The 13,306-nt window shown below is 50.8% G+C and overlaps 1 protein-coding gene across 1 annotated transcript in view; it reads left to right on the forward strand.

Annotated features, from left to right (window-relative positions):
* Positions 1-4,432: 4,432 nt before the first annotated feature.
* Notch4 (notch 4) overlaps positions 4,433-13,306 on the forward strand; it is a 25,101-nt gene continuing 16,227 nt past the window's right edge. The window contains exons 1-12 of the mRNA XM_013035051.1: positions 4,433-4,630; positions 5,406-5,487; positions 5,680-5,975; positions 8,062-8,409; positions 8,515-8,637; positions 8,752-8,988; positions 9,111-9,266; positions 9,803-9,997; positions 11,284-11,397; positions 12,006-12,119; positions 12,203-12,325; positions 12,937-13,096. Of these exons, the coding sequence (XP_012890505.1) occupies positions 4,561-4,630; positions 5,406-5,487; positions 5,680-5,975; positions 8,062-8,409; positions 8,515-8,637; positions 8,752-8,988; positions 9,111-9,266; positions 9,803-9,997; positions 11,284-11,397; positions 12,006-12,119; positions 12,203-12,325; positions 12,937-13,096 (2,018 nt within the window). The 5' untranslated portion in view covers positions 4,433-4,560. The remainder of the gene's footprint in view (positions 4,631-5,405; positions 5,488-5,679; positions 5,976-8,061; positions 8,410-8,514; positions 8,638-8,751; positions 8,989-9,110; positions 9,267-9,802; positions 9,998-11,283; positions 11,398-12,005; positions 12,120-12,202; positions 12,326-12,936; positions 13,097-13,306) is intronic.

Consider the following 13,306-nt stretch of genomic DNA (forward strand, 5'->3'; position numbering starts at 1 on the left):
AGGGCCTCAGGCATGCAAGGCAAGCACTCTACCACTGAGCCACCTTCCCAGCCCATGCTTATGAATTTTTATACTTATAGATGTTTAAATACTTTTAATAGATGTCTTCCTCATACTCGACCCAAGCGCATCATTGCTTTTCTCTTCAGGGAAAAAAAAAAGCCAAAACACAACCAGCACATTTGTAGTGCATTTAACTTTTGCCTATCTGTGTGGCTATTTCTAAATTTAAAATGGATGCACAACCAACCCATAATCCTGTGGGTTCAGTCCCCCAAAATCCCCCACCACATTCGAAGGGCTGAGGTCAAGGATATGGTGGAAGGAGCTGGCACAGCCGGCTGCCTTGGGGGGCAACACAGGATACACTGGCTGTGTTAGGAGCCATGCTCAGGCCCATCTTCATTCCGGCCATGGAAAGCTTCACTGACCCTGCGCACCACCTCTTCAACGGACCAGGCTTCCCAGAAGGAGCCGCCATGATGGTTTATCGGGGCATTCCCACGGTTATGACATCATCCAGATAGGAGCTTTCCAAGCAGAGCAGGCAGCTGGGGAAAGGGTCCAGATCAGAAGCAAACACCGCAGGATTTTAATAAGAATAATGGAGAACAGAGGAAAGAGCTGTATTAGTCATCTTACTGTAGCTGTGGTTAAAAAAAAAAATACCTGAGAAAACTAACTTATCAAGAGGAGAGGTAAGCTGGGGGCCAGTGGCTCACCCCTGTCATCCTAGCTACTCAGGAGGCTGAGATCTGAGGATCACAGTTCAAAGCCAGCCTGGGCAAAGAAAGTCCATGAGACTCTTATCTCCAATAAACCACTCAGAAACTGGAAGTGGTGCTGTGGCTCAAGTAATAGAGTGCTTGCCTTGGGCTGAAGAGCTGAGGGACAGCGCCCAGGCCCAGAGTTCAAGCCCTACAACCAACAACAAAAAATAAAAAGAGAGAGGTAGCCAGCCACTGGTGGCTCATGCCTGTAATCCCAGCTACTTAGGAGGTTGAGATCTGAGGATTCAATTCAAAGCCAGCCTGGGCCGAAAAATTCCCAATGTATCTCCATGCAAACATTCCAGTCTGTGAAAAGGAGATATGGGCATTTTAAAGAAAGTTGAGAAACTGAAATGTAGTTCATTGCTAGACATGTGCTTAGCAAGCATAAAGCCCTGAGCTCATATAATGAGAAAATGATGATGATGATGATGATGATGATGATGATGATGATGATGACGGTGACAATGATGATGAAAATAATGGGAAAAAATAGGAGTTGATGCCACAGGATAGTTACTGTAACTCAATCTGGACAATGGAAAGAAAATAGACTGAAACAGATTAACATATCCAGAGATTCACGAAACTCTAACAAAAAGAGCTAATAGTCATGGTATAGGAATCTCATAAAGGCAAGAAAAAGAGAGAACAGAGAAAGTATTCAATGGTTTGTCTAAAATGTTCCAAAATTAGGCAAAAGATAAAAACCTATATATCAAGAAGCTAAATGAGCACCAAACATTATATTTTGTGTTTATTGTCTATTTGTGCATTTTTATTGAAATGTCTATTTAAATCTTTTCTCCATTTTTGAATTGCCATACTTGGGTTGTAAAAGTTGTTTCTGTTTCTAAATGGGTGCAAGTAGCTCATGCCTGTAATCTCAACTACTCAGGAGGCTGAGATCTGAGGACTGAAATTTGAAACCAGTCTAGGAAGGAAATTCTGTGAGGCTCTTCTCTCCAGTTAACTAGAAGTGGAGCTGTGGCTCACGTGGTAGAAGCAGAAAGATCATGTATTCAAGGCCAGCCTATGCTACATAGTAAAACCCTCTCCAAAAAAAAAAAGGAAAGAAAGAAAAAGAGAGAGGAAGGAAAGAAGGGAGGGAGGGAGGAAGAGATGGAGAGAGGGAAGGAGGGAAGGAAAGAAATGTGGGTTTCACTCCTTTTTTCTACTATTTTCTTATTTCCTAGTTTATTCACTTCTTTGCTTCCTTCTATTTGCTTTGAATTTACACTATTTCTTTTTTGGTTTGTAAGTGGAAGCTTACAGTATGGTGGCATTATCTGCATCCCAAAAATTCTGGTAGCCTGGCCCTGGTGGCTCACATCTGCCATTCTAGCTATTCAGGAAGTTGAAATCTGAGGGATCGTGGTTCAGTGCCAGCCTGGGCTGACCAAAGGAACACCAAACAGTACATTTTGTATGAGACTTTTATCTCCAATTAACTACCAGAAAACCAGAAGTAGCACAATGGCTCAAAGTAATAGACCACTAGCCTTGCAAAAAGAGCCCAGGCCCTAAGTTCAAGCCCCATGACTGACAAAAAAAAAGTTCTGGCAAGTTGCCAGGTGCTGGTGGCTTATACCTGTAATCCTAGCTACTCCGGAGTCTGAGATCTGAGGATCTCAGTTAGAAGCCAGACCAGGCAGGAAAAGCCCATGAGACTCTTCTCTCCAATTAACCACTAAAAAAGTTGGAAGTAGAGCTGTGGCTCAAGCAGTAGAATGCTAGCCTTGAGTGAAAAAAAGCTCAGGAACAGCATCCAAGCCCTAACTGTAAGCCCCAGAACTGGCAAATATACACATGTGTGCATGTATGCATGCATGCACGCCTACCCATGCACACACACACACAAACACACACATGCATGCACGTGCACACACACATACACATACACACCACAGAGTTCAATCTAATGGCTAATGCCTGTAATCCTAGCTACTCAGGAGGCTGAGATCTGAGGATCACAGTTCAAAGCCAGGCCAGACAGGAAAGTTCATGAGACTCTTATCTCCAATTAACCACCAAAAAAGTTGGAAGTAGAGCTGTGGCTCAAGTGGCTCATGCACTAGCCTTGAGCTGAAAAGCTGAGAGACAGTGCCCAGGCGCAGAGTTCAAGCCCCACGACCGACAAAAAAAAATAAAAAAATAAAGTCATTGAGACCTGTTTAATAGCCTAGCATAGGTCCAGCCTAGAGAATGTTCCATTTGCATTTTGGAAAAATGTTTTACTCTATGTTTGATAAAGTATTTTATAGATGTTTTGTTCATGTGTATGCTGGTAAATAATAATAAAAATAATAGTAATAATTGTAAAGCAAATGTGGTCAGATGATATCCATTGGTCAACAATCAAAGTATCCTGGAATTGTTTTCAGTGGTCTTACCTCTTTCCTGTAAGTTTTAAATCATTTCAAAATAAAAGGGGTTTTGAAAAGAGGGAATAGGCTGGTATTGGTAAAGTCCACTCCTTGGCAGGGAAGGCCCCAGGTGCTCCAGGCTGCACCTGGGGCACCAGATATGGTGATACTGTGTTGTGTTCTTGGTGATACAGGGTATAGCTGACCTCGGAGCTCTCCTGTGTTGACTCAAGAAGGAAGCATGAGGCTGAGAAGGTGGCTCAGTGGTAGAGTGCTCACCTTGCATGTATTAGGCCGTGGGTTCGATTCCTCAGAACCACATAAGCAGAAAAAGCCAGAAGTGGCACTGTGGCTCAAGTGATTGAGTGCTAGCCTTGAGCTGAAGAGTTCAGGGACAGCGCCCAGGCCCAGAGGTCAGGCTTCAGGCCCTACAACCAACAACAAAAAGAAAGAAGGAAGGAAGAAAGAAAGAAGGAAGGAAGGAAAGAAGGAAAGAAGGAAGGAAGGAAGGAGTATTCAAGACAATGAATTCCTTTTGTGATGTTCTTTCCTCCAATGTTATGTCCTTCTTGGCATCCCAGAGTCCTCTTGCAGTGAAGGGAAACAGAGATAGTTGGAATCAAAGCTACCCAAAGTCAATGTTTGCTCCAGATAATCGGCAAAATGTAAAATTTTAGAACTGGAGTAAATTTGGGAATAGAACATAGAATAGAATATAGCCATTTACCATGGATAGTAGCAGTTTTATACATTCCTCTCTAAAGGAGGGCCAAGATTCCCCCTCAAAAAAAAAAAAAAAAAACTAGTCCAGCATCTTATGCATTCCCCGGAGGGAGAAAAAGAAGTCCCGGCCAGGGCTGAGGTAAGGCCTGGAAGTCCCCTGGGTTCCCTCCGCCAAGGTAAGTCATTGCAGATAACAAGTTGAAGATCATCTGAGAAGCATCTGAACTGGCCCGGAGTGAAGCAGCCGTTCCTGGGAAGAGGAAGAGGAAGATCCTGTTCCCATGCCCTGCCTCTTGGGTCACAGGGGCAGCCACCTTGCAATGCCCATCTCTAGAAAGGAGAAATTCTATCCTCCAACAGGATGGCTCGGGACCACCTCCAGACCCCGGGAACCAAGCCAGGTCTCCCCTGTATCACCTGCCCTCCAGCCACACTGCACAACTTCCCCCACTTCCCCAGGGGTAGTCAGGGACAGAAGGCCCCTCCCTCGTCCCCCTCAATGTTCCTCTGCCCTCCCTCCCATCACTAGGGTGTCCAGGACATTGTGTGACTCAGGAAACAGCTCAGACCGAGGCTCAAAGCAGGCCGAGGAGGAGGAAGGGGCGTTGGGAGCAGGGGAGGTAGCAGGGCCTCTATGAGGCTTGTGAGGGTCGCTGTCTGAAAAGGGAGAGGGGATCTGGGCTTGGGGCAGAGGCTCTGGAATGCAGCCCCCTTCCCTGCTGCTGCTGCTGCTCCTGCTGCTGCTGTGTTCCCCAGTTGTCCGGGCCAGAGGTGAGGCATGAGGTGGGAAGGATGGGGGCAAACCATCCCCCTTAGGGGGATGTCTGGTGGGGTTGGGGGCAGGGGAGAAGCTGAGCCTCAGGCTTCGAAAGAATAGTGGATGAAGGAGATCCATTTTCCCAAATGGGCACAGCTTGCAGGGAGAGCTGACTGCCACAGGAGCGACTCAGACCCAAGTTTTGGGCTTGGTGCCAGGGGTGGTGACTGCTCGGAGGGGGGGGAATGGGTAAGAGGGGGTGTCCACCAGGGAAAACCCAACTGGCCCTGGAGCTAAGAGACAGAGAGTTCTCCAAGTCACACAGGGAAGGGAGCAACAGACCAACTAGACCAATTACCTGAGAGAAGGCATGAGAAGAACAGAGATGGAGACATGGAAGGTCTCACTAAGTCCCTTTCCTGTCCAGCTGTTCCCACCCCCCCAGTGGCTCAATACGAGGCCCTTCCTGGAGGAAATCCCTTCTACATCTCAGCCATTCACCTCCCTGGGGCCCCTCCTGATCCCTGCTGTCCTACTTCCGAGGGATGGAGCCAGGCTGCTCTTGGGAGGCCAGAGAATAAACAGGAAAGGGGGCTGGGAATAGTCACTGAGCGAGGCCTCACATCCACAGAGTTGGGGACCACGTGGGGGACTGGGCTCAGGCGGTAAAGAGAGGGTAGTTTGGGGGCCATGTGGACACGGGGGGGGGGTACTGAGGCAGATCTCCCGGGAGCACCTGAAGGAGGCACAGGCCCCCAGGGGCAGCTCCTCCTCCCTCTCCATCACCAGGCCTGCTGTGTGGAAGTTTACCAGAACCTTGCGCCAATGGAGGCACCTGCCTGAGCCAGTCCTGGGGACAAGGGATCTGCCAGTGAGTGAGGCTCCTGGGGAAGGGGAGACTGGCAGGAGAAGGGGAGCAGGGAAGGAAGTGGTGGGGAGTGGAAAAGAGAAAAAAAGGGAGGAAATGAAGATGAAGGAAACAAACGAAGGAGAAAGAGAGAAGGGAGAGAAAAGAGAAGAGAAGCCCAGTTGTATATTTTTCCTTTTCTTTCCCCGCTTCCAGGTGTGCCCTTGGCTTCCTGGGTGAGATGTGCCAGTTTGCTGACCCCTGCCAGGATGCCCAGCTCTGCCAGAATGGGGGCAGCTGCCAAACCCTGCTTCCCACATCCCCTCGCTCCTCTAGACTCCCCTCTCCATTGGCCCCCAGCTTCTTCTGCATCTGTCCCACTGGCTTCACTGGCAAGAGGTGCCAAGTCCAGCTGGAAAACCTCTGCCCTTCCTCCTTCTGTTCTGAAAGGGGCCGCTGCTACATTCAGGCCTCAGGCCGCCCCCAGTGCTCCTGCGAGCTTGGTTGGACAGGTAAGCTCTGGTGGGAATGCCAAGAAGGGACAGGCAAGGCAGTTGACAGGCAAGCCCAGGTGACTGGGCAAGGCAGTGGGAGGGGTGGGGGAATAGAACTGGAGCCTGAGAGAAGATAAAAGCCAGAAGAGTCAAGAAGAAATTTCTTGGTAAGGAAGCCATTCCTGCAAGACTGACATTCATCAGCATGTGACTGCTAAAGTACTGAAGTATTTCCAAACTAGTTGGAATATTTCCATGAGCCTCCTGAGTGTGCCATCCTCCTGCCTCTCTGGGCCCTTCCAACTGTCCTCCAGATAGCCATTGCAATGTGATTATTGCTGGTCTTACTATGCACCTTCTGCACCTTGTGCATGCAGACCATGACTCCCCCGACGCCCTTCTGAGTAGTGTGTGCTAACCATAGCACCTGGAAAGTGGGAGAGGACGGGATAATGCTGGAGTGATCTGACCCTGAGGGAGAAGTTTGGGGTGCATCCCAGAGAAAAGGGATCTAACCTTGCCTTAGAACAGGGACAAATGACAGTCCCACTACTGACTAGCCAATAATCTGGCATGAGATACAGAAGCTGTCTAGGTTCTGGGTCACCAGCCCACTACCCACGTTTTTGTTGTTGTTGTTGTTTTGTCAGTCCTAGGGCTTGAATTCAGGGCCTGGGCACTGTTCCTGAGCTCTTTTGCTCAAGGCTAGCACTTTATCACTTTGAGCCACAGTGCCACGTCTGGTTTTCTGGTGGTTAGTTGATGATAAATCTCATAGCTTTCCCTGCCAGGGCTGGCTTTGAACCTATCCTCGGATTTCAGTCTCCTGAGTAGCTAGGATTGCAGACTTGAATCTGAATAGTGCCGGCTTTGTCCACATTTTTTAAGGTTGTTGAGTGCATAAAAGGGAATGATAGCCAAGAGCTGGTAGCTCATAGCTCATGCCTGTACAGTAATCCTAGCTACTCAGGAGACTGAGAGGATCAAGGTTTGAAGCCAGCCCGGGCAGGAAAGTTAGTGAGACTCTTACCTCTAGTAAACCACCAGAAAACCAGAAGTGGAGCAGTTGTATAAAGTGGTAGAGCACTAGCCTTGAGCAGAACACTCAGGGACAGCATCCAGGCCCTGAGTTCAAGCCCAATGACCTACCCAAAAAAAGCGGGGGAGAGGGGAATGATACCCAGGAAATGCTTACTTAGCTCAGTGTCTGGTCCATGTTATGGGTGCAGCAATTGGTGGTTCCTGCCATGGCCGCCACCACCGCCACTGACACTGCTCCTACTGCCTTTAACCACTGGGGCACACGGCTGCTCCGTGTCCTCCTCATCAGTATCCTGGTCATCTTACACACCTAATAAATAGGGCTGGGGCATGACTCAAATAGAAGAGGAGTTGCCTAGCAAGTATGAAGCCTTGAGTTCAAATCCTAGTCCTGCTTTAAAAAAGAAAGGAAGGAAGGGAAGAAGGGAGGGAGAGTGGAAAGGGAAGGAAGGAAGGAAGGAAGGAAGGAAGGAAGGAAGGAAGGAAGGAAGGAAGGAAGGAAGGAACGAAGGAAGGAAGGAAGGAACGAAGGAAGGAAGGAAGGAAGGAAGGGAAGAAACCATGAAGAATCAGAAAGCAAAGTGACTCACCTAGGAGCATGCAAACCATTGTAGCACAGTGACGTGTCAACCTGAGTCTCCTGCCTGCAGATGCTGGATACTTTTAATCTCGCCTAAGAAGACATGCTCTAGGCCCCTCCCCTCCCCTCTGTCCCAAATTTCCCCAGGTAAGGCCAATTCGTCATACCCCCCCCATTAGGTATCTGTTTCACTTTCCATGCTGAAAATGAGGACAGCCCTCATATAACCCTCCAAAGGTAGGAGTGACAGAACAGGGCAAAGAGAGACAAGCACCTGGTGGCTCATACCTGTAACTCTAGCTATACAGGAAGCTGAAATCTGAGGATCACAGTTTGAAGCCTGAACACACACACACATATACACACACACACACACACACACGGAGACAGATATGAAACAAACACAGAAATCGCCCTCCAGGAGAGCTGAGGAAGCCCAGGTGAGCTGTGTAGTGCCAGCACCATTCCTCTGCCCCATCACAGGTGAACAGTGCCAGCTTCCAGACTTCTGCTCTGCTAACCCCTGCTTAAATGGAGGTGTGTGTCTGGCCACATACCCCCAGATCCAGTGCCGCTGCCCACCTGGTTTTGAGGGCCATCTCTGCCAACATGACATCAACGAGTGCTTCCTGGATCCAGGACCCTGCCCTAGGGGCACCTTCTGCCATAACACCCTGGGCTCCTTCCAGTGTGTCTGCCCTGCGGGGAGGGAGGGCTCCCACTGTGAGCTCCGGAAGGGACCCTGCTCCTCTGGGGACTGTCCACACGGGAGCACCTGCCAGCTGGTGCCAGGGAAAGATGCCACCTTTCACCTCTGCCTCTGTCCCCCAGGTGTGTTTCTCATGGCGGGGGGGCTTTCCCACCTTCCCCCTCTCTGGGCAGGGAGGGTCATCTCCTTTAGCTTTCCCCCTCCCGCTGATCCTGTGACCCTGTCAGGAATCACAGGCCTGGACTGTGAAGTGAATCCCGACAACTGTATCAGGCACCAGTGTCAGAACGGGGCTGCTTGCCAGGATGGGCAAGGCACCTACACCTGCCTCTGCCCAGAGACCTGGACAGGTGAGTTGCTTCAGCCAAGTTCATGGTGCCCAGGGGGCCAGCTCGGAACTCCTGCCTCCCTTCCTCTCCAGGCTCCCAGCTCCAGCCCTTGCCCTCTTCCTTCCTCCCTTACAGGCTGGGATTGCTCCAAAGATGTGGATGAATGTGAGACACAGGGTCCCCCTCGCTGCAGAAATGGGGGTACCTGCCAGAACTCCGCTGGCAGCTTCCACTGCGTGTGCGTGAGTGGCTGGGGAGGCATAGTTTGCGAGGAGAACTTGGATGACTGCATCACGGCCACCTGCGCCCCCGGATCCACCTGCATTGACCGTGTGGGCTCCTTTTCCTGCCTGTGCCCTCCTGGACGCACAGGTGAGGGCAGAGGGGGCTGGGGAGGTGGGAGGCAGAGGTGGAAGGCCAGAGAAGCACTAAGAGCGAAGCTGGAAGCCTTCAAGCAGCATGTGCCAGCCTTACCCCCTCCCCGGCCCCCACAGGCCTTCTGTGCCACCTGGAAGACATGTGTCTGAGCCAGCCGTGCCATGAGAATGCCCAGTGCAGCACCAACCCCCTGACAGGCTCCACGCTCTGCCTGTGCCAGCCTGGCTACTCAGGGCCCACCTGCCACCAGGACCTGGATGAGTGTCAGATGGGTGAGGTTCCCCACAGAAGAGCCTTTCTGAGTCCGGACACATGGCTACACTGAACAGAGTACACAGCAAATTGCTTTCAAGTTGAAAACCAACGGGCTGAGAAGGTGGCTCAGTGGTAGAGTGCTTGCCTTGCATGCATGAGACGCTGGGTTCGATTCCTCAGCACCACATAAGCAAAAAGAAAAAAGCTGGAAATGGCGCTGTGTTTCAAGTGGTAGAGCGTTAACCTTGAGCTGAAGAGCTGAGGGACAGTGCCCAGGCCCAGAGTTCGGACCCCCCCGCCAAAAAAATTGAAAACCAAATAGCTCCTTTATTCTTGAATTTGGTTCCAATTTGGCATCTCTTTCCTGCATGACCTTTTCCCCAGTACTCAGCCCTCCTGACCCCATGGATTTCTCCACCATGAACACACAAGCCCCTCCCCCAATTTGCTGTCCTCTACCACAAAGAGGCCCTCATGCTTTCCCTGGCTCTCTAAGCCCTTTGCCCTCTTCACTCTGGATCCTTGTAGATACCCAGTTTTTCTCTCCTCCCAGCCCAGCAAGGCCCCAGTCCCTGTGAACATGGCGGCTCCTGCCTCAACACCCCCGGCTCCTTCAAATGCCTCTGCCCTCCTGGCTACACGGGCTCCCGTTGTGAAGCTGACCACGATGAGTGCAAGTCCCAGCCCTGCCGCACAGGGAGCACCTGTGTGGATCTACTGGCCACTTTCTACTGCTTCTGCCCACCAGGTACAGCCAGATGAGAACCTGAGTGGAGGGGTCAGAGAACTAATCTTGAATCCAATGGGAATTGTCCCTCTAAAGCAAAGATAGTCTGAAGCTAATTGGGGGTCAGTTATTACAGAATGTTTCTCCTCTCCCTACTCCTCCCCAGGACATCCATGACCCCCCCCCTGGAGGGGGGGCCTACAAGTAGTAGTTGAGTTGGTGCACTGTCCAACTCTAGAGACCTCCAGTCATTTCATGATCATCACAGAGTACACAACCACTACCCCTAGCTGGCCCACAAGGGATGGGAGATGGCAGCTTTCCACATAGCAGCCTCTGCTTATGCCAATCCAGAATGTTCTTCCTTAATCACACAAACTCTCCCCTGTAGGCATAAAGGGTAAACCCTTAAAATTCCAAATGGCTTGTGTGCTTGTTCTGTGTAATAAGAAAGGAATGCTGCAAGGCTGCCTCACCTCCAGGCTAGTTTCATAGACAGGCAATGTCCTCCTAGGGAGAGAACCACAGATTAGTATCAGCTGGATGAAACCAGTTGACTTCATACCAGGAACCCTCTAAGCAGCTCACAGACACTATCTCAGCTACTCTTTACAATAACCCAGAGGTCATTTGATAAATGAAGAAACTGAGGCTCAAAGGGGTTTAGGGGCTTGTCCAAAGTCACACAGCTCATTAAGTGGCAAAATCAAGAACCAAACCCAGGACTTCAACATTTTATTTAACAAGCACCCAAGTATCATGGCTCAGGCCATCCACAGACGAGCCTAGAAAAGTGGAGAAAGCTGTTCAATAATCCAAGGGACAAGGTACCAGGGCAAAATCGAGGCAGCCTCTCCAGGCAGGAAGAGGGAGGCCGTGAGGTCCACAGTTGATGTGACTCAAGTTCAGAGTGAGATGGTGAAGGCTTGGATGAACACAAAGCCAAGGACCAACACACATTACCAAATGCCCTTGAATCCCACCCCCTCCTGGCCCCTCCCTGGTTGGTAGGCATGGAGGCCTGTTTAGGTAGAACTAGACAAGTGAACCACCACCCTCCAGGCAGAAGCCCACTAGTCTCCTCAGGACTGAGCCCAACCATCCACAAGGGCCCCACAAGTCACTTCCTCTCATACCAGCAGGAGATATACCACCAAGAGCAGCAGGGTTTATCAGTCCAACACACAGGTAGACAGCACCCAGGGAGGAGTAGCTTGACAAAGACCTAATAGATCTTTTCCCAGGAAGAAGACGAGGCCACCAAGGCCTTGCTGAGCCCTGCCCTGACCACGCCCCCTTGTCCTCAGGCTTAGAAGGGACCCTCTGCGAGGTGGAGATCAACGAGTGTGCCTCGGATCCATGCCTGAACCACGCTAGCTGTCAGGACCTGCTCAATGGCTTCCTGTGCATCTGCCAGCCTGGTGGGTACAAATTTCAGCTTTCCCTAGCCTGTCCATGGAGTTCCCGATTTCTCCCCACAGTCTCCTCACATCCCCAAATCTTCCCTTGCTTACTCCCTGCCCTTATCTCTGCCCTACCAAATCGCCAGCTACCTCTTTCTGTGTACTCTGTGTGTGAGAGGCCCAGGCCACCATGGACCCAAGGAGAGCTGTCCAGACCTTTCTTCTCCATCTTTGTCAGACATCCCTCAGCTCCCCGCTATGAAAATAATTACATGGATTGAATATTTACCCTAGGACAGGCAGGCCCTTAATTATTACATTATCTAATCCTTGCAGTGTCCTTGCATCACTGAACTGCACTTCCACCCAGTGGCCTCTATTATTCCCTACTACTGAGGAGAACACTGGAGCAAAGGGTGTTGGCTAGCCCACAGCCACACGGCTGGCAGGAGCAGGGCTTCGTGCTTTCTGAATGACCATGGTGTTGCTCCACACCCAACTGCCTAGGGTCTTCTCCAGGACGGCCTGCAGGCTCACCTTCCCTGACAAAAGAGGGAACTATGTTGTTCTTCCCAGATGACCTTGACCTCCCCTCCACGTTACCCCCCCATTCCCTTCCCCACCAGGGTTCACGGGCACCCAGTGTGAGGAGGACATGGACGAGTGCACAAGCTCTCCCTGTGCCAATGGGGGTCACTGCCAAGACCAGCCTGGGGCCTTCCACTGCCAGTGTCTCCCAGGTAAACTGGGGTCCAAGCAGTCGGAGGGAAAAGAGAATGACACATGTCTGTGCAGTTCCTGACCCTCCCCCTGTGCTATATAGGCTTTGAAGGGCCACAGTGTGAGACTGAAGTGGATGAGTGTCTAAGTGGCCCCTGCCCCACCGGAGCCAGCTGCCTTGATCTCCCAGGAGCTTTCCTTTGCCTCTGCCCCTCTGGCTTCACAGGTCAGCAGGGAAGGTGTTAGGTAGAACTGGAAGAATATTTGAGTCTATTTGGGGTGGAACAGAGGTCATAGTGGATGCTTAATGGTTGGGATATGAGAGAATGAGAATGGCACCCTTTAAAATTATTCAGTGCAGGGGCTGGGAAGGTGGCTCAGTGGTAGAGCGCTTGCCTTGCATGCATGAGGCCCTGGGTGCAATTCCTCAGCACCACATAAGCAAAAAAGAAAAAAACGGAAGTGGCGCTGTGGCTCAAGTGGTAGAGTGCTAGCCTTGAGCTGAAGAGCTGAGGGACAGCGCCCAGGCCCAGAGTTCAGGCCCCACGACCAGACCCCCCCAAAAAAAATTTATTCAGTGCAGCCACACTACTCAGGAGGCTGAGATCTGAGGATTGCAGTTGGAAAGCAGCCTGCACAGGAAAGCCTGTGAGACTCTTATCTCCAATTAACCACCAGAAACCAGAAGTGGTAGAGCACTAGCCTTGAGCAAAAGGGCTCAGGGACAGTGGCCAGGCCCTGAGTTCAAGCCCCAGGACTGGCACACACACATGTATTGGCCCCATGAAGACATGAAGGGCTCTGTTTTCTCTCTAATGTCTCCTCACACACCCTCAGGCCAGTCCTGTGACACTCCCTTGTGTGAACTCAACCTATGTCAAGCCAAGCAACAATGCCAGGATCCAGGAGATAAACCCCACTGTCTCTGCCCCGATGGAAGCCCTGGCTGTGTGCCTGCTCAGGACAATTGCACCTGCCATCATGGACATTGCCAGAGGTAATACCGTCCAAGCCCTCCTCATTTGTCCCCTTCTCTGGGTCCTTAGCTAGGCCAGTAGACAGCAGGTGAGGGATCAGGTCACTGGGTAAAAGCCAATGGGGAACTGGAAAGAAATGACAAAGTCCTTAGGGCAGAACAAAGCCCTTAGGAGGGCTTAGCCAATAAGTGTTTCCCAATGAGAGGAGAGTTCAAATAGAGCAAGAAGCA

This window comes from Dipodomys ordii, unplaced genomic scaffold, assembly GCF_000151885.1.
Source record: "Dipodomys ordii isolate 6190 unplaced genomic scaffold, Dord_2.0 Scaffold202, whole genome shotgun sequence".
NCBI classification, from domain to species: domain Eukaryota; kingdom Metazoa; phylum Chordata; class Mammalia; order Rodentia; family Heteromyidae; genus Dipodomys; species Dipodomys ordii.